Source organism: Triticum urartu, chromosome 5 (assembly GCF_003073215.2).
Source record: "Triticum urartu cultivar G1812 chromosome 5, Tu2.1, whole genome shotgun sequence".
Lineage (NCBI taxonomy): Eukaryota > Viridiplantae > Streptophyta > Magnoliopsida > Poales > Poaceae > Triticum > Triticum urartu.
In genome coordinates, this window is record NC_053026.1 from 84,680,749 (window position 1) to 84,705,337 (window position 24,589).

General features: G+C 45.2%; 2 protein-coding genes across 2 annotated transcripts; both read left to right on the forward strand.

Moving 5' to 3' along the window:
- Positions 1-14,607: 14,607 nt before the first annotated feature.
- On the forward strand, positions 14,608-16,417 carry LOC125508012. Its single transcript, XM_048672557.1, has 2 exons — positions 14,608-14,741; positions 14,814-16,417. Exon 2 carries the CDS (start codon positions 14,849-14,851, stop codon positions 16,151-16,153), a length of 1,305 nt encoding a protein of 434 aa, XP_048528514.1. The 5' UTR covers positions 14,608-14,741; positions 14,814-14,848; the 3' UTR covers positions 16,154-16,417.
- A 3,826-nt stretch (positions 16,418-20,243) lies between these two features.
- LOC125508013 lies at positions 20,244-23,208 on the forward strand. Its single transcript, XM_048672558.1, has 3 exons — positions 20,244-20,602; positions 20,807-20,886; positions 21,596-23,208. The coding sequence occupies exon 3, from the start codon at positions 21,598-21,600 to the stop codon at positions 22,831-22,833; it is 1,236 nt and encodes a 411-aa protein (XP_048528515.1). The 5' UTR covers positions 20,244-20,602; positions 20,807-20,886; positions 21,596-21,597; the 3' UTR covers positions 22,834-23,208.
- The last annotated feature ends 1,381 nt before the right edge of the window (positions 23,209-24,589 follow it).

Consider the following 24,589-nt stretch of genomic DNA (forward strand, 5'->3'; position numbering starts at 1 on the left):
GATACAACTTCTATTCTTTTGTTCTGGAGGCATTGTGATGTTGCTCTCTTCAACCCATCTTCTTGTTTTGTCAGGATCGTGTTCTTTTCATGCTTATCAATTTATCCGGAGTGTTGTGTACTCCGCTCAAGTTCTTTTCTACTTATCTATTCTTGCATCTCTTTTCTACCAGAGTGCTGTCTGAATTTGTTCTTCCTTGTTCCTCTTTTCTAACGGAGTGTTCTCAACTTTATTCATCTCTGTTGTTTTTCTTTCTTTCAAGTTGTTCAACCTTTCAAGGTTCTTTGGTTTCACTCGTTTGTCAAAGAAGCAACTTGGTTTCACCTCTCCTCTTCCTCTTCCGTTTTCCCTCCGGTGCCATCCCTAGGATCTCGGGTTGAGATCCTCTCATAGTGGTGGAGTGTTGTAACGCCCCGAGACCGATGTGCCAGGTGTCTTCCAGTTATTCGCTGTTGTTGCCTTGTCTTTTGCTTGCGTGTCGCATCTTGCCATGTCATCATCCGCATTGCATCATCATGTTTTCAAAACTTGCATCCGTCCCGGTCTCCTCGTTCCGTCCGTTGTCCGTTCCGAGCCCAGACACACTTGCACAGGCCCGCGACATGTCTGAAATAGTATTTTATAAGTGGCCGGAAAATCTTCTCGGAAGGGGATGAAAGTTGGCGTGTGGTCTTATTATAGTGTAGATAGACCGCCTGTCAAGTTTCATCGCATTTGGAGTCCGTTTGACGCCCCAATGGTTAACTATAGCGAAATTATAGCCGGACAAATGTCGGACGTTTTCGGTCTCCGGAAACATACGCCGGGCCTCCCTCTCTCTTCTCTTGTCTTAGCCCGAGGCCTTCTGCACAGCCCACAAGCTCCAACCTACTCCTCCTCGCGTCCGGAGCCGTCGGATCACGATCCGAGGCTCCGAAAACCCCCTAGAACCCCAACCCTAGCCATTTTTGCTATAAAAGGGAACCCCCCTTCCAAATCTGGACATTCTTCCACTCTCCTCCTCTTTTCCCGCGCAGCCTCAGCCTCCACCCGCCAATTGTCGCCATCAGATCTGCTCCGCCGCCGCCACTTGGCCTCCTCCAGCGCCGCCACCTCGCCGTCGCCACATGGCGCCACCCCAGTGGGCAGCGTCGCTGCCCTGCCCAACCAGATGAGGCCACGTCGCCCCTGGGTCTCCCCTCCACCGCGCGGCCCGCCGGGGTCCGGATCTGGCCCGTCGGGCCCAAGCATGCCCGACCGTGCCGCCGCCCGTACCCGTTCGACCGATCGATCCAGATCGGGAGAGAAGCTCCCGATCCAGATCGAACTCCGCCTCCTACCGGCCTCTCGCCGCCGCCCGCACCGTCTGCACCTCGCCGGACTCCACGTGCAGGCCTGCCTCGTTGCCCCCTCTCCTTCCCTTTTCGTCTCGCCCTCGCTCGCTCACCATCTCCCCCTCCGCCTGCAGGAACCAGGGAGCTCGAAGTCATGGCCGTCGCCGCCTCGGATCCTTCTCTCCTATCGCCGGAGCTCCGTCCACCGCCGCATTGCCCGGATTCGGTCGCGTGGGACCGGATCCAGCTATTCCCGCGTCGCCTAGGGCCCCCGTTGCCTCCCAGCGCCCTCCCTCACCGCAGGAGTTCGCCGGCGTCGCCAGCCTCTACATCCCCTGCTCCAGATCGTGCGAGCGAGGGGCCCGCGCACGTTGACCAGCGCATGGGCCGCGTCCATGTGAGCCGGCCCAGCAACCGCATCCCGCAGCAAGGCCCATCCATGCCAAGCCCAACTCCCGATCCGGCCAGCGAGGCCTCTCCAGATCTGGACCGAAGCCCATGGGTGAGGCCACCCCTGGCGCCCCACCCCTTTTTTCCTGTTGTTGGGCCAGCAGATCCGGTCCAGTATCTATTTTTTTAGGCTCTGCGAATTTAGCTATTATCCCAGGTTTTGCAGTTTTACAAAAAAACCCTTGCACAACATGCATATTATAACTCACAAACGATGCATCATTTTAAAACAAACTTTATATGAAAGATGCTTAGAATTTTGTGTAGTTTCATAATATGTCATTTTCATCCAAGTTTAAAATGTTTAAAATGCTGTTTGTTTAAATTTGCTTAAATAACTTGCTAAAATGATTTATTTCATAACTAAATAATCGTAACTCGGAATTTAATAAACTTTATATGTAAATGGGGTAGAAAAATGCCTAGTTTAACATGATGGCTTTACTTTGCATGTTTAATAACTCTAAAATTGTGTTTAGGGCAGAATAGTACCATAACCAAAATATGCATATGGGGATTTACCGGAATTGTTGTTCGTTGTTTCCAGCCTCATTTAAACTTGCCTAGATAGGTAGTTTTCATTTGCTTCACCTCTTTCCATGCTAACAACATTTAATATTGTTGGGTACATAAACAAGAGAGAACTAAATAAGTCATGTGGTGTTTTCTTCAATATGCAACTCCGTTGCATAATGAGCTCCACTTAATTTGTAGGGTTGTTTGTGCACTTTGCCATGCCATGCACATTTAAACCGGACATGCATCATACTTGATTGTGCATTGCTACCTCTTGAGCTTGCGTTGGTTTTCCTCGAAGAGGAAAGGATGATGCAGCAGAGTAGCGTAAGTATTTCCCTCAGTTTTTGAGAACCAAGGTATCAATCCAGTAGGAGGCCACGCGCAAGTCCCTCGTACCTACACAACACAAAGAGCTCAACGCAACCAACGCGAATAGGGGTTGTCAATCCCTTCACGGTCACTTATGGAAGTGAGATCCAATAGATAATATTTTTGGTATTTTTGATATAAAGATGCAAAGTGAAAGGTAAAAGGCAAACTAGAAACAAAGCAAGATTAAAGTGATGGAGATTGATATGATGAGAATAGACCCGGGGGCCATAGGTTTCACTAGTGGCTTCTCTCAAGAGCATAAGTTTTCTATGGTGGGTGAACAAATTACTGTTGAGCAATTGACAGAATTGAGCATAGTTATGAGAATATCTAGGCATGATCATGTATATAGGCATCACGTCCGTGACAAGTAGATCGAAACGATTCTGCATCTACTACTATTACTCCACTCATCGACCGCTATCCAGCATGCATCTAGAGTATTAAGTTAAAAACAGAGTAACGCTTTAAGCAAGATGACATGATGTAGAGAGATAAATTCATGCAATATGAAATAAACCCCATCTTGTTATCCTCTATGGAAACGATACAATACGTGTCTTGCTGCCCCTTCTGTCACTGGGAAAGAACACCGCAAGATCGAACCCAAAGCTAAGCACTTCTCCCATGGCAAGAACTACCAATCTAGTTGGCCAAACCAAACGGATAATTCGAAGAGACTTGCAAAGATAACCAATCATACATAAAAGAATTCAAAGAAGACTCAAATATTGTTCATGGATAGACTTGTTCATAAACCCACAATTCATCGGTCTCAACAAACACACCGCAAAAGAAGAAGATTACATCGAATAGATCTCCACAAGAGAGGGGGAGAACATTGTATTGAGATCCAAAAAGAGAGAAGAAGCCATCTAGCTAATAATATGGACCCGAAGGTCTGAGGTAAACTACTCACACTTCATCGGAGGGGCTATGATGATGTAGAAGCCCTCCGTGATGACGGCCCTCTCCGGTGGAGCTCCGAAACAGGCCCCAAGATGGGATCTCATGGATACAGAAAGTTGCGGCAGTGGAATTAGGTTTTTGGCTCCTGTTCTGATCGTTTGGGGGTACGTGGGTATATATAGGAGGAAGGAGTACGTCGGTGGAGCACCGAGGGGCCCATGAGGCAGGGGGAGTGCCCTGTAGGGGGGGGGGCGCCCCTACCCTCGTGACCGCCTCCGGTACTTCTTGGAGTAGGGTCCAAGTCTCCTGGGTCTTATCCGAGAAGAAAATCACGTTCCAAAAAGGATTTTTATGTTTGGACTCCGTTTGATATTCTGTTTCTTCGAAACACTGAAATAGGCAAAAAACAGCAATTCTGGGCTGGGCCTCTGGTTAATAGGTTAGTCCCAAAAATAATATAAAAGTGGAAAATAAAGCCCAATATAGTCCAAAACACTAGATAATATAGCATGGAGCAATCAAAAATTATAGATACGTTGGAGACGTATCAGGCATCCCCAAGCTTAATTCCTGCTCGTCCTCGAGTAGGTAAATGATAAAAAGAGAATTTTTGATGCGGAGTGCTACTTGGCATAATTTCAATGCAAAATTTCTTAATTGTGGTATGAATATTCAGATTAGAAAGATTCAAGACAAAAGTTCGTATTGACATAAAGAATAATAACACTTCAAGCAAACTAACAAAGCAATTATGTTTTCTCAAATAACATGGCCAAAGAAAGTTCATCCCTACAAAATCATATAGTTTAGTCATGCTCCATTTTCGTCACACAAGAATGCTCTCATCATGCACAACCCCGATGACAAGCCAAGCAATTGTTTCATACCTTAATAATTTCAAACTCATAAACTTTCACGCAATACATGAGCGTGAGCCATGGATATAGCACTATGGGTGGAATAGAATATAATGATGGGGGTTGTGTGGAGAAGACAAAAAGGAGAAAGTCTCACATCAACGAGGCTAATCAATGGGCTAGGGAGATGCCCATCGATTGATGTTAATGCGAGGAGTAGGGATTGCCATGCAACGGATGCACTAGAGCTATAAATGTATGAAAGCTCAACAAAAGAAACTAAGTGGGTGTGCATCCAACTTGCTTGCTCATGAAGACCTAGGGCACTTGAGGAGGCCCATTGTTGGAATATACAAGCCAAGTTCTATAATGAAAAATTCCCACTAGTATATGAAGGTGATAACTCAAGAGACTCTCTATATGAAGAACATGGTGCTACTTTGAAGCACAATATATGAGACTCGCTATATCATGGTGCTACTTTGAAGCACAGGTGTGGAAAAAAGGATAGTAACATTGCCCCTTTTTGTTTTTTGGGCCTTCTTTTTTTCTTTGGCCTTTCTCTCCTTTTTTTGGGACAATGCTCTATTGAATGATGATCATCACACTTCTATTTATTTACAACTCAATGATTACAACTCGATACTAGAACAAAGTATGACTCTATATGAATGCCTCTGGCGGTGTACCGGGATATGCAATGAATCAAGAGTGACAAGTATGAAAAATTATGGATGGTGGCTTTGCCACAAATACTATGTCAACTACATGATCATGCTAAGCAATATGACAATGATGAATGTGTCATGATAAACTGGATGGTGGAAAGTTGCATGGCAATATATCTCGGAATGGCTATGGAAATGCCATAATAGGTAGGTATGGTGGCTGTTTTGAGGAAGATATAAGGAGGTTTATGTGTGAAAGAGTGTATCATATCATGGGGTTTGGATGCACCGGCGAAGTTTGCACCAACTCTCAATGTGAGAAAGGGCAATGCACGGTACCGTAGAGGCTAGCAATGATGGAAGGGTGAGAGTGCGTATAATCCATGGACTCAACATTAGTCATAAAGAACTCATATACTTATTGCAAAAATCTACAAGCCATCAAAAACCAAAGTATTACGCGCATGCTCCTAGGGGGATAGATTGGTAGGAAAAGACCATCGCTCGTCCCCGACCGCCACTCATAAGGAGGACAATCAAATAACACCACATGTTTCAAATTTGTTGCATAATGTTAACCATACGTGCATGCTACGGGACTTGCAAACTTTAACTCAAGCACTTCTCAAATTCACAATTACTCTACTAGCATGACTTTGATATTACTACCTCCATATATCAAAACAATTATCAATCATCCAACTTTTCTTAGTATTCAACGCACTCAAAAGAAAGTTTCACAAATCTTGAATACCAAGCAAGTTATTGTTAAGCAAATTACCATGCTATTACGACTCTCAAAATAATTTAAGTGAAGCATGAGAGATCATAGTTTCTTTAAAACAAATCACCACTGTGCTCTAAAATATCTAAGTGAAGCACATAGAGCAAAATTTCAACGCTCAAAAGATATAAGTGAAGCACATAGAGCAAAACTACATAACTCAAAAGATATAAGTGAAGCACATAGAGTATTCTATCAAATTTTAATTCATAGATGACTCTCTCAAAAGGTGTGTACAGCAAGGATGATTGTGGCACACTAACAAACAAAGACACAAATAATACAAGACGCTCCAAGAAAAACACATATCATGTTGGTGAATAAAAATATAGCTCCAAGTAAATTACCGATGGAAGTGGACGAAAGAGGGGATGCCTTCCGGGGCATCCCAAGCTTTGACTTTTTGGTGTCCTTGGATTATCCTGGGGGTGCCATGGGCATCCCCAAGCTTAGGCTCTTAGCACTCCTTGTTCCATAATCCATCAAAAGAACTCACCCAAAACTTAAAAACTTCACAACACAAAACTCAATAGAAATCTCGTGAGCTCCGTTAGAGAAAGAAAACATAAAACCACTTCAAGGTACTGTAGTGAACTCATTCTTTATTTATTTTGGTGTTAAACCTACCGTATTCCAACTTCTCTATGGATTATAAACTATTTTACTAACCATAGATTCGTCAAAATAAGCAAACAACACACGAAAAACAGAATCTGTCAAAAACAGAATAGTCTGTACTAATCTGTAACTAATGCAAACTTCTGGACCTCCAAAAAATCTAACAAAACTAGACAACCTAGATAATTTTTTTATTGATCAGCAGCAATTGGAATCAGTATTTTATCACGTTCTGATGATTTTTAGTAATTCGGGCACTGAACTCAAAGTTTCTGGAAATTAAAGCAAGATCAAATAACTATCATCCAAGAAGATCCAATAGGTCTAGCTTGGCACAAACACTAATTAAAACACAAAACCACATCCAAACAGAGGGTAGATGGGTTATTTATTCCCTAACATAAGAAAAACACAAAAACAAAAAAAATAAAATTGGGTTGCCTCCCAATAAGCGCTATTGTTTAACGCCCCTAGCTAGGCATAAAAGCGAGGATAGATCTAGGTATTGCCATCTTTGGAAGGCAATCCATAAGTGGCTCTCATGATGGTTTCATATGGAAATTTTATTTTCTTTCTTGGAAAGTGTTCCATGCCCTTTTTTAATGGAAATTGGAATCTAATATTCCCTTCCTTCATATCAATAATCGCACCAACCGTTCTAAGGAAAGGTCTACCAAGAATAATAGGGCAAGAAGGATTGCAATCTATATCAAGAACAATGAAATCTACGGGCACATAATTCCTATTTGCAACAATAAGAACATCGTTAATCCTTCCCATCGGTTTCTTAATAGTAGGATCCGTGAGATGTAAGTTTAAAGAGCAATCATCAAGATCGCGGAAATCTAGCAAATCACACAAAGTTTTGGGGATAGTGGAGACACTAGCACCCAAATCACACAAAGCATAAAACTCATGATCTTTAATTTTAATTTTGATGTTGGTTCCCACTCATCATAGAGTTTTCTAGGGATAGAGACTTTCAACTCAAGTTTTTCTTCATAAGATTGCATCAAGGCATCAACAATATGTTCGGTGAAGGCTTTCTTTTGACTATAAGCATGCGGAGAATTTAGCACGGATTGCAACAAGGAAATACAATCAATCAAAGAGCAACTTTCATAATTAAATTCCTTGAAATCCAATATAGTGGGTTTAGCAACATCTAAATTTTTATTTCTTTCAATCCCACTTTCATCAATTTCATCATAAAGATCTAAATACTCCGAATTTTTGGAACGCCTTCTAGGTAAAGGAAGATCATATTCAGTTTCATCAAGATTCATATTGCAAAACAAAGATTTGATAGGGGACACATCAATAACTTTTAGATCTTCATCTTGATTTTCATAGGTATTGGAAGAACACGCTTTAATAAAGGCATCTTTTGAAGCACGCATCCTAGCGGTTCTTTCCTTGCACTCATCAAGGGAAATTCTCATAGCTTTGAGAGACTCATTGATATCATGCTTAGGAGGAATAGATCTAATCTTTAAAGAATCAATCTCAAGAGAAATTCTATCAATGTTCCTAGACAAATCATCAACTTTAAGCACTTTCTCTTCAAGCAAAGCATTAAAATTATTTTGTGAATTCATAAACTCTTTAACACTATTCTCAAATTCAGAGGGCATCTTATTATAATTTCCATAAGAGTTGTTGTAGGAATTTCCATAATTATTAGAAGGATTACTAGGATATGGCCTAGGATTAAAATTCCCTCTATAAGCGTTGTTATCAAAATTATTCCTACCAACAAAATTCACATCCATAGATTCATTGTTATTCTCAATCAAGGTAGACAAAGGCATATCATTAGGATCAGAAGAAACACTCTTAGTAGCAAATAATTTCATAAGTTCATCCATCTTTCCACTCAAAACATTGATTTCTTCTATCGCATGCACTTTTTTATTAGAAGATCTTTCAGTATGCCATTGAGAATAATTAACCATAATATTATCTAGGAGTTTAGTAGCATCTCCTAAAGTGATTTCCATAAAAGTGCCTCCCGCGGCCGAATCTAAAATATTTCTAGAAGCAAAATTCAATCCGGCATAAAATTTTTGTATAATGATCCACAAATTTAAACCATGAGTAGGGCAATTACGTATCATTAATTTCATTCTCTCCCAAGCTTGTGCAACATGTTCATGATCAAGTTGCTTAAAATTCATAATATCGTTTCTAAGAGAGATGATCTTAGCGAGAGGAAAATACTTAGAGATAAAAGCATCTTTGCACTTGTTCCAAGAATCAATACTATTTTTAGGCAAAGACGAAAACCAAGCTTTAGCACGATCTCTAAGCGAAAAAGGAAATAGCTTCAATTTAACGACATCATTATCGACATCTTTTTTCTTTTGCATATCACATAAATCAACGAAGCTATTCAGATGAGTAGCGGCATCTTCACTAGGAAGGCCGGCGAATTGATCTTTCATAACAAGATTCAACAAAGCAGTATTGATTTCACAAGATTCAGTATTGGCAAGAGGAGCAATCGGAGTGCTAAGAAAATCATTATTGTTGGTATTGGTGAAGTCACACAATTTGATAGTATCTTGAGCCATCGCGACAAACAAGCAATCCAACACACGAGCAAACAAAAGGCAAGCGAGAAAAAGGCAAACGGAGAAGGAGAAGGGGAAGGAGAAAGAGAGGGCGAATAAAACGGCAAGGGTGAAGTGGGGGAGAGGAAAACGAGAGGCAAATGGCAACTAATGTAATGCGGGAGATAGGGATTGTGATGGGTACTTGGTATGTTGAATTTTTGCTAGACTCCCCAGCAACGGCGTCAGAAATTCTTCTTGCTACCTCTTGAGCTTGCGTTGGTTTTCCCCGAAGAGGAAAGGATGATGCAACAGAGTAGCATAAGTATTTCCCTCAGTTTTTGAGAACCAAGGTATCAATACAGTAGGAGGCCACGCGCAAGTCCCTCGTACCTACACAACACAAAGAGCTCAACGCAACCAACGCGATTAGGGGTTGTCAATCCCTTCACGGTCACTTACGGAAGTGAGATCCGATAGATAATATTTTTGGTATTTTTGATATAAAGATGCAAAGTGAAAAGTAAAAGGCAAAGTAAAAACAAAGCAAGATTAAAGTGATGGAGATTGATATGATGAGAATAGACCCGGGGGCCATAGGTTTCACTAGTGGCTTCTCTCAAGAGCATAAGTTTTCTACGGTGGGTGAACAAATTACTGTTGAGCAATTGACAGAATTGAGCATAGTTATGAGAATATCTAGGCATGATCATGTATATAGGCATCACGTCCGTGACAAGTAGATCGAAACAATTCTGCATCTACTACTATTACTCCACTCATCGACCGCTATCCAGCATGCATCTAGAGTATTAAGTTAAAAACAGAGTAACGCTTTAAGCAAGATGACATGATGTAGAGAGATAAATTCATGCAATATGAAATAAACCCCATCTTGTTATCCTCGATGGAAACGATACAATACGTGTCTTGCTGCCCCTTCTGTCACTGGGAAAGAACACCGCAAGATCGAACCCAAAGCTAAGCACTTCTCCCATGGCAAGAACTACCAATCTAGTTGGCCAAACCAAACGGATAATTCGAAGAGACTTGCAAAGATAACCAATCATACATAAAAGAATTCAAAGAAGATTCAAATATTGTTCATGGATAGACTTGTTCATAAACCCACAATTCATCGGTCTCAACAAACACACCGCAAAAGAAGAAGATTACATCGAATAGATCTCCACAAGAGAGGGGAAGAACATTGTATTGAGATCCAAAAAGAGAGGAGAAGCCATCTAGCTAATAACTATGGACCCGAAGGTCTGAGGTAAACTACTCACACTTCATCGGAGGGGCTATGATGATGTAGAAGCCCTCCGTGATGACGGCCCTCTCCGGCGAAGCTCCGGAACAGGCCCCAAGATGGGATCTCGTGGATACAGAAAGTTGCGACAGTGGAATTAGGTTTTTGGCTCCTGTTCTGATCGTTTGGGGGTACGTGGATATATATAGGAGGAAGGAGTATGTCGGTGGAGCACCGAGGGGCCCACGAGGCAGGGGGCGCGCCCTGTAGGGGGGGTGCCCCCTACCCTCGTGATCGCCTCCGGTACTTCTTGGAGTAGGGTCCAAGTCTCCTGGGTCTTATCCGAGAAGAAAATCATGTTCCAAAAAGGATTTTTCTGTTTGGACTCCGTTTGATATTCTGTTTCTTTGAAACACTGAAATAGGCAAAAAAACAGCAATTCTGGGCTGGGCCTCCGGTTAATAGGTTAGTCCCAAAAATAATATAAAATTGGAAAATAAAGCCCAATATAGTCCAAAATAGTATATAATATAGCATTGAGCAATCAAAAATTATAGATACGTTGGAGACGTATCAGGCATCATGCCATGTTATGTGATGGTTGTTTATTATGTTGTTTGCTTCTTTCCGGTGTTGCTTCTTCGGGTTGGTTCCGATAATGTCGTGTTTGTGAGGATCCGTTCGACTACGTCCGTTTGTCTTCTTCATGGACTTGTTCTTCTTCCTTGCGGGATTTCAGGCAAGATGACCATACCCTCGAAATCACTTCTATCTTTGCTTGCTAGATGCTCGCTCTTTTGCTATGCCTATGCGACGATACCTACCACTTGCTTATCATGCCTCCCATATTGTTGAGCCAAGCCTCTAACCCACCTTGTCCTAGAAAACCATTGTTTGGCTATGTTACCGCTTTGCTCAGCCCCTCTTATAGCGTTGTTAGTTGCAGGTGAAGGTTGGAGCTTGTTCCATGTTTGGAACATGGATATTTTATTGGGATATCATAATATATCTTATTTAATTAATGCATCTATATACTTGGTAAAGGGTGGAAGACTCGGCCTTATGCCTGGTGTTTTGTTCCACTCTTGCCGCCCTAGTTTCCGTCATATCGGTATTATGTTCCCGGATTTTGCGTTCCTTACACGGTTGGGTTATAATGGGAACCCCTTGACAGTTCGCTTTGAATAAAACTCCTCCAGCAAGGCCCAACCTTGGTTTTACCATTCGCCACCTAGCCTTTTTCCCTTGGGAGTCACGCATCCCGAGGGTCATCTTTATTTTAACCCCCCCGGGCCAGTGCTTGTCTAAGTGTTGGTCCAAACTAGAGCCCCTTGCAGCGCCACCTCGGGGAAACTCGAGGGCTGATTTTAGTTGTACGGATTACTTATCCGGTGTTGCCCTGAGAACGAGATATGTGTAGCTCCTATCGGGATGTCGGCGCATCGGGTGGTCTTGCTGGACTTGTTTTACCATTGTCGAGGATGTCTTGTAACCGGGATGCCGAGTCTGATCGGATTGTCTTGGGAGAAGGAATATCCTTCGTTGACCGTGAGAGCTCGTGATGGGCTAAGTTGGGACACCCCTGCAGGGATTTGAACTTTCGAAAGTCGTGCCCGCGGTTATGGGCAGATGGGAATTTGTTAATGTCCGGTTGTAGAAAACCTAAAACTTAACCTTAATTAAAATGCATCAACCGCGTGTGTAACCGTGATGGTCTCTTCTCGGCGGAGTCCGGGAAGTGAACACGGTGTTGGAGTTATGCTTGATGTAAGTAGACTTGGATCACCTCTTGATCATAGTTTATCGACCATGCTTTTGCCTTCTCTTCTCGCTCTCATTTGCGTATGTTAGCCACCATATATGCTAGTCGCTTGCTGCAGCTCCACATCATACCTTTATCTTACTTGTAAGCTTAAATAGTCTTGATCGCGAGGGTGTGAGATTGCTGAGTCCCCGTGACTCACAGATACTTCCAAAACTAGCTTGCAGGTGCCGTTGAACCTTGCAGATGACGCAACCAAGCTCAAGGAGGAGCTCGATGAAGATCGTGTTCGTTATGTTGTTTCGTTTCCAGTTGATCAGTAGTGGAGCCCAGTCGGGACGATCAGGGATCTGTGTAGCATTTGGGGTAGTCTTCTTTTATTTTGGTTCCATAGTCGGACCTTGAGTGTATTTGGATGAATGTAATTGCTTTATTCATGTATTGTGTGAAGTGGCGATTGTAAGCCAACTATGTATCTTTTTCCCTTATATATTACATGGGTTGTGTGAAGATTACCTCACTTGCGACATTGCTTTCAATGCGGTTATGCCTCTAAGTCGTGCTTCGACACGTGGGAGATATAGCCGCATCGAGGGCGTTACAGGTTGTCTCATTGCAGCCGTCCTCAGGAACTGAGTTCTGTGTTTGTGATCCATGAACAGTTACTACCACACATTGGGTTCCGGTAACTCGGCCCCTCTCGGCTTATTAATCAACTCGATCTCTGTCCAGGAGTTGCAACTAGTTTCTGGTGTTTGTAGGTAGTGTTAGTAGTCTACCAAGTGGCACCCGGTACAGGTGGGCTTGGGACAGATTAGGCACAGTGGCACGGTGTACCAAGTGGCACCCGGATGGTGGGCTTGGGAACCCTGCACACATCGTTTGGGGCCGTGAGCGACACCCCGGCCGGATCTCCTTGCGGATGGAACCCAAATAGGCGATAAACCTGGACGAGAGACTTGTGTGGTTAGTCAGGTCGTGGTCGACTCCCTCGCCAGGCTTCCTCTTGAAGGTTGCCGAGGTACACAACGTGTACATGATGGTAAGTGGCGAGAGCGTGTGTGAAGAAGTACACCCCTGCAGGGTTATCATTATCTATTCTAACAGCCGGATTCCTCGGATATGGAAACTTGGACCCCTTGCATAGTTCATAAACAAGTGAAAGTGGATACTTTAAAATGCGCAAGATAAGCGTGAGTGCTATGGATGGCCTTCTCGTAGGGAGACGGGAGCGGATCCATAGTGGAGTATTGATATGGTGAATATGTGGACTCGTGTGCGCCACCTCAAAAGAGTTACTTGCAGTCATAGTTCAGGTTAGCCACTGAGTTAAAGCTGACTTGCTGCAGTTAAACCCCACCATCCCTTTGTTGATAATGATGCATACGTAGATAGTTCTGATGTAAGTCTTGTTGGGTACATTTGTACTCACGTTTGCTTATTTTATGTTTTGCAGAGAGACTTCAGTCTCGCTAGTAGTTCCGTGTGGGCTTCGACGTTTAGCTTGTTACCTCAGCTACGATCTTGTGCTCTCGGCAGGATCTTGTAGATAGTCAGGCTTCTCAGCCTTTTTCATTTGTAGTTGTCTGTACTCAGACAAGTTAAGCTTCTGCATGTGCTTGTTGCTTGTATGCTCTGTATGTGGGGTCATGAGACCCATGTTTGCAATACTTGGCTCCTTGGAGCCTAATGAATAAATACTTGAGTCGTAGAGTTATGTTGTGATGCCACGTTGTATTTACACATATCGAGCATACTGTGTGTATGATTGAAATGTTTGGTATGTGTGGGATCCGACAACCTAGTTGTTTATTCTTGGTAGCCTCTCTTATGGGGAAATGTAGTCTTGTGCTTTCATGAGCCATAGTAGTCCGCTACAGCCCGGTTCACCGGAGTCCTGCTAGCCCAGCACTACTGCTTCGGAACACTTGACTGGCCGGTATGTGATTCACTTCGTTCCTGTGTCTGTCCCTTCGGGGAAATGTCACGCGGTGACATCCGGAGTCCTGCCTAGCCTGCTACAGCTCAGGTTCCCGGAGTCCTGTTAGCCCAGTGCTACAGCCCGGATTCGCACGCTGCTGACCGACATGCTCGATGTTGATTCATGTATGCATGTCCCCGTAAGTTAGTGCCACTTTGGATTCACGACTAGTCATGTCGGCCCGGATTCTCTGTCATATGGATGCTAGCGACACTATCATATACGTGAGCCAAAAGGCGCAAACGGTCTCGGGCCATGGTAAGGCGACACCCGTGAGAATACCGTGTGTGAGGCCGCAAAGTGATATGAGGTGTTATAGGCTAGATCGGTGTGACTTAGAATCGGGTCCTGACAATGCGACACGTTAAAAAATTCATAAAATTGTCATGTGGACATTATGCAAATTTATAGTTTTGCCATGTTTGAAAAAAAATGTTATGAATCTGCCATGACAATTAACTATATGTGGGCTGCTTCCTAAAAAAAACTATATGTGGGCTGCAGCATCTCCTAATCCTGGGCTTTAGATTCCTCTAAAAAAACCCTAACCGGATGCTGCTGAGTCATGAATGCTCTTCTGTTGTTTCCAGGCACCATCCTCCATTTCTTTCCCTCGAAAAAAAAGGCTCCCTCCTCCACGAGACGCGGAGGCACCACCGGCCGCCGCCGCCATCTCCGCCCACCTCGACCATCTCTTGCGGCAGGTAAGCTGCCCCCCTCTCTCTCCTCGCATTCCACTTTCGCATCTCATCCGCTGATATCGCTACACTTCGCAGCTCGCTCCTCCTCCCTCCCCACCGACGGCGGCGGCATGGACTGCCCCAAGCGGAGCGCGAGCGCCGGCCTCCCCGAAGGCTCCTTGGTGGAGATCCTCGCGCGCGTCCCCGCCAGGTCCGTCTACCGCTCCAAGTGCGTCGCGAAGGCATGGCGCGACCTCATCGAAGATCCCCTCCACCGCAAGAAACTCCCCCAAACCCTACAAGGCTTCTTCCTCATTGACAAGGAGACCCATAGGCAGCGTGTCCGCTTCACAAATCTGCTTGATAGATCCGGGCCTCTCCAGATCGACCGTAACCTCGCCTTCCTGAAGGAATCGCCCGGGATTGGGACTCTCGACTTCTCCGATTCCTGTAACGGGCTCCTCCTCTTCGAGCACAAACTGGAGGCATGGCCATATAATCTATTGGGCTATGTCGTATGCAACCCCGCCACGAAGCAGTGGGTGGAGGTGCCCACAGACGGCCCTCCGCTTCCGTTGTATCTTCGGCAACCCAAAAGGTTCAACTATTTGGTTTTTGATCCGTCCGTCTCCTCTCACTTCCACCTGGTCCAGTTCACGTGGGAGTTTGTGCGCTTGGTGAAGTTTGAGGAGGAGGAGCTAGTGGTTGGTCATGATGATGATGATGATGATGATGATGAGGAGGAGGAGGAGGAGGAGGAGGAGGAGGGCGATGAGGAGGAGGAGTTGTCCCGGACGTCAGTGCACGTCTACTCCTCTGAGACTGGCAAGTGGACTCACACGCAAAGTGACTGGAGTCAAGTCCAAAGTGGCCGGAACAAGCATGATTTGGAAGGATGGCGCCTTCAGGGCTTAATACCTGAGAGCTTCTGCTGTGCTGTTCTCAACAGCATGCTGCATTTCATAATTTCGGATGAAGGTCAGATTGCTGCTGTTGACATGCAAGGGGTGACACGAAAGATCATCCCAGTGCCGACGATGGCCGAGAGGCTCCACTGGCTGGAGCCTGGTTGTGTTGCCCAATCCCAAGGGCGCCTGCACTACATCAGTCAAGCAGTTGATGGTCGACTGTCCATCTGGGTTCTGGAGGGCTATGATACACAAGAATGGGTCTTGAAGCATAGTGTGAGCTTTACGGAGCTGTTTAGAGAAAAGAGACGCACAGGCGACACAAAAGACTACAGTGTGGTTGCCATGCATCCAGATGGAAATGTGGTTTTCATTGTTCAGGATTGGAACCGAAAGATGATATCATATCACATGGACAATAAGCTAGTGAGTGTTATTGGGACATTAAAAAATGATGCTTCAGATATGCATGTTGTAACTTATGTTCCCTGTTTCTCCGAGTCACCGGCACTCCCAAACAAGCACTGAATGTGTTGCGTTCATCTACACAGAAGATAGCAACTTGGTTAGATCTAGTAGAATTGGGTGATATATTATGCCCATGGTTGGATGTATCCTTCTCATGCTTTTGGTCCAAGTAATAGTGCAAGGCAGTTGAGACATTCTTGTCAGGTAGTTTCATGTATGCTAGATTAGTAAATGATGTTGCCCAAGTTGCATATAATTTTGAAGTGTTAATGCTTCAAATGCTATCTTTTATGTCTCCATGATGATTATAATTGTCTTACATTACTCCTTTTCCCCTGGCCCTATTAGTGAGTACTAACTGACTTTTTTGTTCCTAAAGACCTGTGTATGTTTTGAGAAGAACTTGGTCCTGATTATGTTTATATGTGATGTATGTGATGGGAATACATAAACTGAAGGCTTACATTAATGCTGAAAGCTGCCTAGTTTCTTTTGAAGGACAATAGGTTCCTAGTTGATGTTGGTTACATGATATTGGTTTCCACACCAAGTTTTCGCTTATATGCTGCTTAAAAATAACTATTAACTAGTAGAACATTATAATACTAGCATACTTCGCCCAGAGCAGATCTTGCTTGTAGTCGCCGATTGCTTGGGCCTAGTTTAGCAGAGCTGGAGAAGATAACTATGTTCTCTTCTCGCTGACACCAAATAGATCTCTTGGTTCCGTATTGAGATGGAACTGGCTATTAACTCTTGACAACATTGTAAGATCTAGAGTGTGGTACTAACTGCAACAATGCTCAAGCCTACTGTTGTGAGCATCGGACCCCAACCTACCTGTCTTATGCAACACACTGTATGTTTCCTTCTGTGTTTTGTTCAGCATATGTCTTTCTGCACTAGGTCTTCAAGCTTCAGAACCTGCCCATGCAGCATCAGCCTTTCATGATCCTACCTATGCCAGGATACATTAACTTAACATTAGTAGAGCGGCCTTCATGGAGTTTTTCAGGCATTTTTGCATGCAGATTTGCAGAAATAATTGTATGTTGTCTGCTGGCATCTGAGCAAAATGATAAAATTTTCCGCATGGGTAGTTTGATGTCGGACCAGCCTAATGCTGCAAGACATTGCCCCGAACTACAACTTTTATATTTAGCTATAATTGTCTTTTATTGAGTGTTTTGGTCACAATTAAGAAGACCAGTGTGACCGACCTCCATACTGGGCTTGTTGTGGGGACAAAAAGGTTTCCTTATTTGTTTCAGTGCTGTCGTATTTAGAAGAAATTTTGCCATTGCCTCTAGCGAATTGATCACTCACTTCGAGGAAAATTGCCGCCAGTGACGACACTGTTGAGTAACCGGCCGGGTCACAATGGCAACAACGACAGTTTTTTCTTTCTGGAAAAACTTTCGATCTGAACATCAACGGTATAAAGAGCACAAGAAAAATAATTACATTCACGTTCATAAACCACCTAGCAACAACTACAAACACTAGAGCGAGCCGAATGTGTGAATGTGTATCGCCGTCATTGCCCTTCCCTTACAGGAGCTAGACAAAACCATGTTGTAGCAGACGATTGAGAAGTCATCATGATAAGGTCCCATGGGACAACGCACCAGAACAACAACCGTTGGCGATGAAGGAAAGCGTAGATTGGAAGGATCTAACATGTAGATACACAAGCGCAAACGACCAAAGACCGAATCCATGCAAATCAACCGAAGACAAACAATGACCGAATCCGCGAGATTCGTCGAGGTACACCTCCACACGCCCTCTAACGTCGCTAGACGCACCGCTAGAATGGGGAATAGACGGGGAAAGCCTTATCCAATCTCCAGGGAGCCGTCACCGCCCCGCCTTCTTGAGAAGGACATAAACCCTAACTAAACATAAAAAGACACCTAAAACGAAGTAGGAGCCCTCCTGCCGGCAAGGACCGGGGTTCGCCGCATCTCCATGGCCCTAAGACCGCAGGGGACGAGGCAACAACGATAGTTGTGGCGACTAACAATGTAGTGATCTTGGTGGCTAGAACAACAACTGTTGCAAGCAACTTGTCTCAACAACCGTTCCCCAGGTACCTTGTTCATAGGGGAGGGAGCATTCCTGTCGTCGACGTGCGCTGTCCAACTCTACATGAGTTCTTGGTCCACAACTCTGGATGTATTCTCAAGAGTCACCAGTCATGTACTTGGGTGCTCATCTGCCTGTATTCGTTACACCGCAGTTGTGCACAATAGCACACACACACACCATCATCAGAATGGGCATGCAGGGGCCCTTCGTCTGACATCACTAGCCACCTCGGTAACTTGACATCTTCTCTCTCCTTAGACTTGCGAGAGTGTGAGTATCATAACTATACTTGAACATGGGAAACCCAGCCCGACCCGACCCGGTCTTGCCCACAGGCCGGGCCTGGGCCTAGGTTTTGAGCCCGAATGACATGGCGGACCGGGTCTGGGCTTGACATATGTGTGTTTTAGGTAAGAGGCCCAACGGGCTTTTCCACTGACGGGCCAGGCTTAGCCCTGAAATCTAGGCCCGAAGGCCGGCCCAAGCAAAGCCTGGGCCTAGGTTTTCTGCCGCGAGCTTTTTTAGGCCCGGCCAGAGTTATGGCCAGATATAATCATAACTAGTATTATGCATCCCAACTAAGCAGTTTGATGAGATGACATAAAATTAAAAGTAGAAAGAGAGATTTGAGTATCATATGCTAAAGTATCATAAAAAATATTATGCTACTATGTCATGACCACATAACTTGTTTGGCTCCTTCCACATACCAAGGCTAACACAAAGGCAAAGCACAATCAAAATTGTCAGTGTTGAGCACCCCAATTCCACCATACTTATACATGCGACAAACGGTCTTTCAATTGACCTTGCACTTTACACCGGGAGCCTTATCCGATACAATGAATTCTTTTGATTCAGGTGGTAGAATTGCATCCTAGAACTACCTTTTTCTCCACTAGCAAAAACATGAGCACATTACTAGAAATTGCAATTATTTAACCAATATGGTGCATTATGTGACTCATGCAAGATCTAAAATAACAGACTATACGACATCCAAATCAGTTACAACGACACTAAATCGTGCTTTAGCGATCCTACATTAGCCAATTCTGCATGGGTCAAACCTGACCATATAGACCTGGCCGACACAACATGGCGCAACCCCACTGTAAAAAGGAATGGCACGACGCGACCAATATCGGCCCTTTTATAGAAGGGTTGTGCCATCCGACCTGAAAACTTAGCTTTCAGAATTAGCACAACACGGCATGGCTGCAGGCCGGCCCATGCTAGAAAAGTCAAAATAGCTCTAAGAAGGCCAAAACACATGTTCATAAAAGCTCAAACAACCCCCAAAAGGCCCCACAGTTAAAAAAGGACCATGTCGTACCTAGCCTTAAGGCCTGGCCTTGGGGATCGGCCTTGTTCCATGGCAGACTGACTGTCGGCCCAGACCTTTTTAATCGTCTGCTTGGCTAAAAATCCATGCCCGCGGGCCGACCCACGAGGCACGGGCCATATGGCCAGCTTTAACATGGAGGCAGGCAGACATGGCTAGATGGGCCGACACGGCACGACCCATCGAGGCACGTCTAATACACGGGGCATGTCGTGCCGGTACTCGTGCCACGCTTCCTGGCCCACGCACGACACAACAAGGAAAGCAGGCTGGCCCGCTGACACGTTTAGCCCACTAGGCCCTCTGATTTTGGGCTGTTTTGGGCCTATTTGGGTTCTTTTGGGGTGGCTAATATATATTAAAAAATCTGAAAAAATATTTAAAAAGTAAATGGGTCGTGCCGTGCTGGCACTTGTGTTGAAACTCACAGCCCAGACACAACCCGATTTTAAACGTGTCGGGCCAGGCCCATGGTGCGCCAGACACGCGGGCTATCGGGCCAACACACCAGGACCGGACCATTTGGCCACCTTTGGAGGCAGGCCACTATGTGTTTCACTGGCCTTTGCTAAAAAAAACAACATTCAAAAAAAAATTAGCAACATTCAAAAGAAGACAAAAAAAAGACGTGTTTCACTGAGCAATAAGTAACCGTCCGATGGTGCCTGGTGTCCCGATCCCAGCCGCAAAAACCATCTCTTCATCCTTCTCCAAAAGCCTTCGCCTCCGGCTCTCCGCCCCTCCTCTGCCCCCCAGCCCCAGAACACCTGCTCAGGCAAAGCCGGCGACTCCCTCCCCCCTCTCACACGCCCGCGACGCCTGAATCGACCATGAACTTGGTACTGGGACCAGTCCACATTCCTACCCCTCGGCCGGCTATAATTACCCCCAGGCCACCACCCGCCCGCGCGCATTCCCGGTCTCACACACACCCGCCATCAGAGAGGGGTACCGCCGTGCCCTACCGGGGGGAGGGGAGGCGGAGGCCGCCGCGGAGAGCCGCACGGGACTAAGCTGCGACGCTCGACGATCCCATCCTCTCCGGGGAGCTCCTCGATCGGGAGCTGTTCGAGGTGGGTTCCCGAGCTCAGTTGCCTCGCTTACTGGTGCTGGATTGATCGGCGTCGCTGGCTGGCGAATCTCTCCGATTCCTCACTGAATTTGATCGAATTGCGTCTCTGGTTTCGGAATCCGGGCGGTTTAGTGCTTGCTCCTGGATTAATCGTCTGTGTTTGCTTCCGCTGCGTTCTAATCCGGTTCCTGCAATCTCGTTTCAGCGATCAAGCCCTCCCTTGCATCCCCTGAGCAATCCGAAACTGCACCCCCGGGTTCACGAGACAGGAACTCGAGCCTCCAGGTAAAAAAATCCCATTCCATTTCACCAGTTTCTGATGTTATTACTGCGCGTTCTTCCGTTTCCTGTAATGCCTGATCAAATGCGGTCTCCGTGTTTGTGCAAATGCTCCAAAGGGGCAAGAAATTGTGAGCTGAGCGTATCATTGTTTGTGTGCTGAATGTAGCGTATCACTGTGTCCTTAGTTAGTTACTGCGCTACATTGCTATGATTCAGATTCACAGTATTTGTTAAACCTCGTGATGGTGTGAGAATTTCACATGTTGTTGCAACTTGTCATTGCTAGCGCATGTTATTGTCATCCCTCAAACTATCACATCATGGCTGCTTGTTTCACAGTGCTTTTAAAAAAGCAGCATCTTATAAACTATTTTGCCCCCCTAAAACCTACTTGTGCTTCTGATTAATCTGTCAGGGAAGACTTCAGTTCGGGCTGTAGATTGTGATTCGACTCCCCTGTTGTTTACAGACCTGCGGATTTTTTCTGATGTTGTAGAGGCAAATTTATTGCTTCCTTATTCTTCAGTAGTGGTGGTGGAACAGTTCTGTAGTTTTTTCAGTTAGATGCAATAGTTCATTTTGATGCATATGCTGTAATAATGTTATAATGCACTTTGCCTTCTACTCCACATGTTGTGGAAAAAGATTAGTGAGTTAATGTTCAGTTCATCTCTCTGTGTTCTGACTTAGTGCATCTTTGCAATGGTTTTAGATATGGCACCACGAGGAAGATCTCCGAAGCATGTGTGCAACAAGTGCTATAAGAACTTTCCTTCAGGGAGGGCTCTTGGAGGCCACATGTCACTCCACTGGCGCAAAGTGAAGCAGCCAAAGGGAACACCAAGCCCTCCTGCCACTGTTGTCGACTTGAATGTGTCGCTGCTGAGTCCAAGTGATGAGGAGATTTTGCTGTGGTTCTCAGGAACACAATGCCAGCTGTGCTCAAAGGTGTTCTCTGCCTGCGATTCTCTGAGGAAGCACATGAGAGAGCACGGAGAGAAGAACGTCCTGAGTAAGCCCGTCGAAGAAGCAGCTGGGCTGATGGAAGCTCGGGCCATTGCTGGTGGTGGCTGCAATGTCCTGTTATCCCCTGTGAAGCGCAAGCGGTCAAAGAGGGGGGCACCACCACTCAAGTTTAATGAGATGGATGCTGCAGCCTCTCTCCTGCTGCTTTCAGAGCATTCTAGCAAGATTTCAGCTAATGAAGATTGCTATACAGAAGTTATGGACAGTTTGCCCCCCAATGTGTCGAAGGATGTGAAGCTGAATGCTTTTGATCATCAACTGGTTCGATCTGCTGAGTTCAAGAAGCCGAAAGGTTGCAAGTGTTCATCTTATGATATTTGCTATGGGCAATGTGTTATGGACACCAACTTGATCCCCAATGTTGCCAAGGAAAAAACTTCGATCCCTAACATTGCCAAGAATTCAGCTTGTGAGGATTGCTTTGGACAATGTGAGAAGGACAGCAGCTTGATCCCCAATGTTGACAAGAAGGAAAGAAGTTTGATGGCCAATATTCCTGAGAAGGACAACACCTTGATCTCCATTGTTCTTGAGGAGGTAGAGCTGAATGTGCTTGATCATGTGCTGGCTGGAGATGCTGAGCTTAGGAAGAAGCAAAGAACTGACAATTCAGTTGAGATGAAGTGTGCTGATCTTTCAGCTGCAGTGAAGGTCAAGAGGCACCAGTGTAATGCCTGTGGGAAGTCATTTGGGTCAGGGTCAGCGTTGGGAGGCCACATGAGGTGGCACCTTCCTAGATCCAATGATCGCCGTCATGGGTTCGCCGAAAGCCCTGATTCTGTTGTGATGAAAGAGCAAAAGCAGAAGCTTGAATTGGGCGCCAAGTTTCTTGATCTCCGACTTCCAGGTCTCACTGACATCACTACTTTCTCGGGCTTGAAATCTGAACCTGAGCCGTGGCGTGTTGCAAGCAGTGTTCACTGAGCCAATGCCGATGCACACAGTCGTCTGAACTGCTACAGTCCCTTCACTTTTGTGTATAGTCAATCAGCCTGATAGCAAAACTTCCAATTTGTCCATTTGTAAATAGTCACAAGCTTTGCACTGATCCTTCTCTTGACCGGCAAATTTTCATGGCAGTAAAGGCCAAGGATCTTATGCAGTTGCTTGGTTGCTGCACAGTACAGCACCTTTGCTCAGTTGAATGCACAAGCATGAGATTGTGTCATTCAGCACTAACTAATGATCTGGAGTTGCCTAACTGCCATATACTCTCTCCTTGCACACATTTGTTTCTGTAAATGTTCATATCTTGAAATGGTTCTGCAATAAAAGAGAAGCTGGTCAGAATTTTTTCAATTTGTTAATGTATTTGTTTGTTATGTTGGTTTTTGGATGTGTTAGCAATAAATAAATAATCACTGCTCTGATTGTCACTGCCGTGGCACTGTCAACGGCATGCATTATGGCATTGGTTTTTGTGTTCAGTTCAACTGGTTTCTTGTGAACGAGGCATTCTGCTATGCTCCCTGGACTGAAAATCTGGATTTGCGGTCGTCTGTGCCAAGTTTGCATTTCCTTGATGTGGTTTGCTGCAGTTCTCTTATCTTCCTGTTTTTGGTGGTTTGTTGCTGAAATTCTTGCCTGTGTGCAGCTGATGGTAAGTGCAGTGATCCTGCTGCCCCTAATTTGGTTCAGGTCATGGACTGCACCGGGAATGCGTGTCCTGATGTTCCAGTCCTAGAGTGATGATAGACTAACTGTATTTGAATATTTTCAGACACAGAGATCTTCTGCAATGGATTTGTTGATGCGCACAGATTTATTTCCTCCTTCGCAAGAGTGACTGTGCTGCAGCATGTGTAATTTGGGATGCAGTTTCAGTGCTTCAGTCGAGTGATGGCGCTTCTATCCTTTATTTGGCCATATTAGCTACATGGACGGTAACACAGCTGTGTTTGCCCCCCTTCTCTATCACTTCACCAAGTCCGACGACCTTCATCTGCATGTGTCCCATGAAAAATGGTTAAAATATGCATAGGAGTCGCCTGATAATGGGTTCTACACCATTGCTTCCAAGGTACCGCAATCCGATTGAAGTGTAGTCTCTTTGCCTCCAGCCCCGTTGGTAAGAAGTGCGATTTACACTGAGAAAATCGAAGTTACCGAGAAAGTTGGTGTTTAGGCTACTGATCAAACGAGGAACACACAAAAACTACTGCTCCCTCCCCGAAAACAAGGCCCTAACTTTCCCCCTCTTTTCTCAAAAACACTACTACTCTCCCTTGGCCTTCGCCAACAGAGTGAACCTATGTCTCTCCAATTCCACGAGGTCGACTCACATAGCTCGCCTGACACTCCTTGCATGTGCAAGATGCTCACCGTCGGTCAAGCGACAAGCCCCAACCGGATGCATCACCAACGACTCCATGCTCACCACATCATTGACTGTTCTAGAACAACCACACAACCACTGATCCAGTGCTCCCATCGCAAGATTAAACTCCACGACAATGCTTCCAACGAAGTAATGATGCCTCGGGCGGCACCATCACACACGGTTTTCACTAGGAGACAAGATTTTCAGTTGGGAAAGGTATTGGTTACCCTGTGTGATGCCTTCAACAAGGAAAACCACACCCAAAGGCATCGTTCACCAACAGCCCCGACTGAAGTGGAGCAGGACTTACGTCCGGAGAACCGATGACCTATGCCCGGAACGACGTCTCCAAACACACCA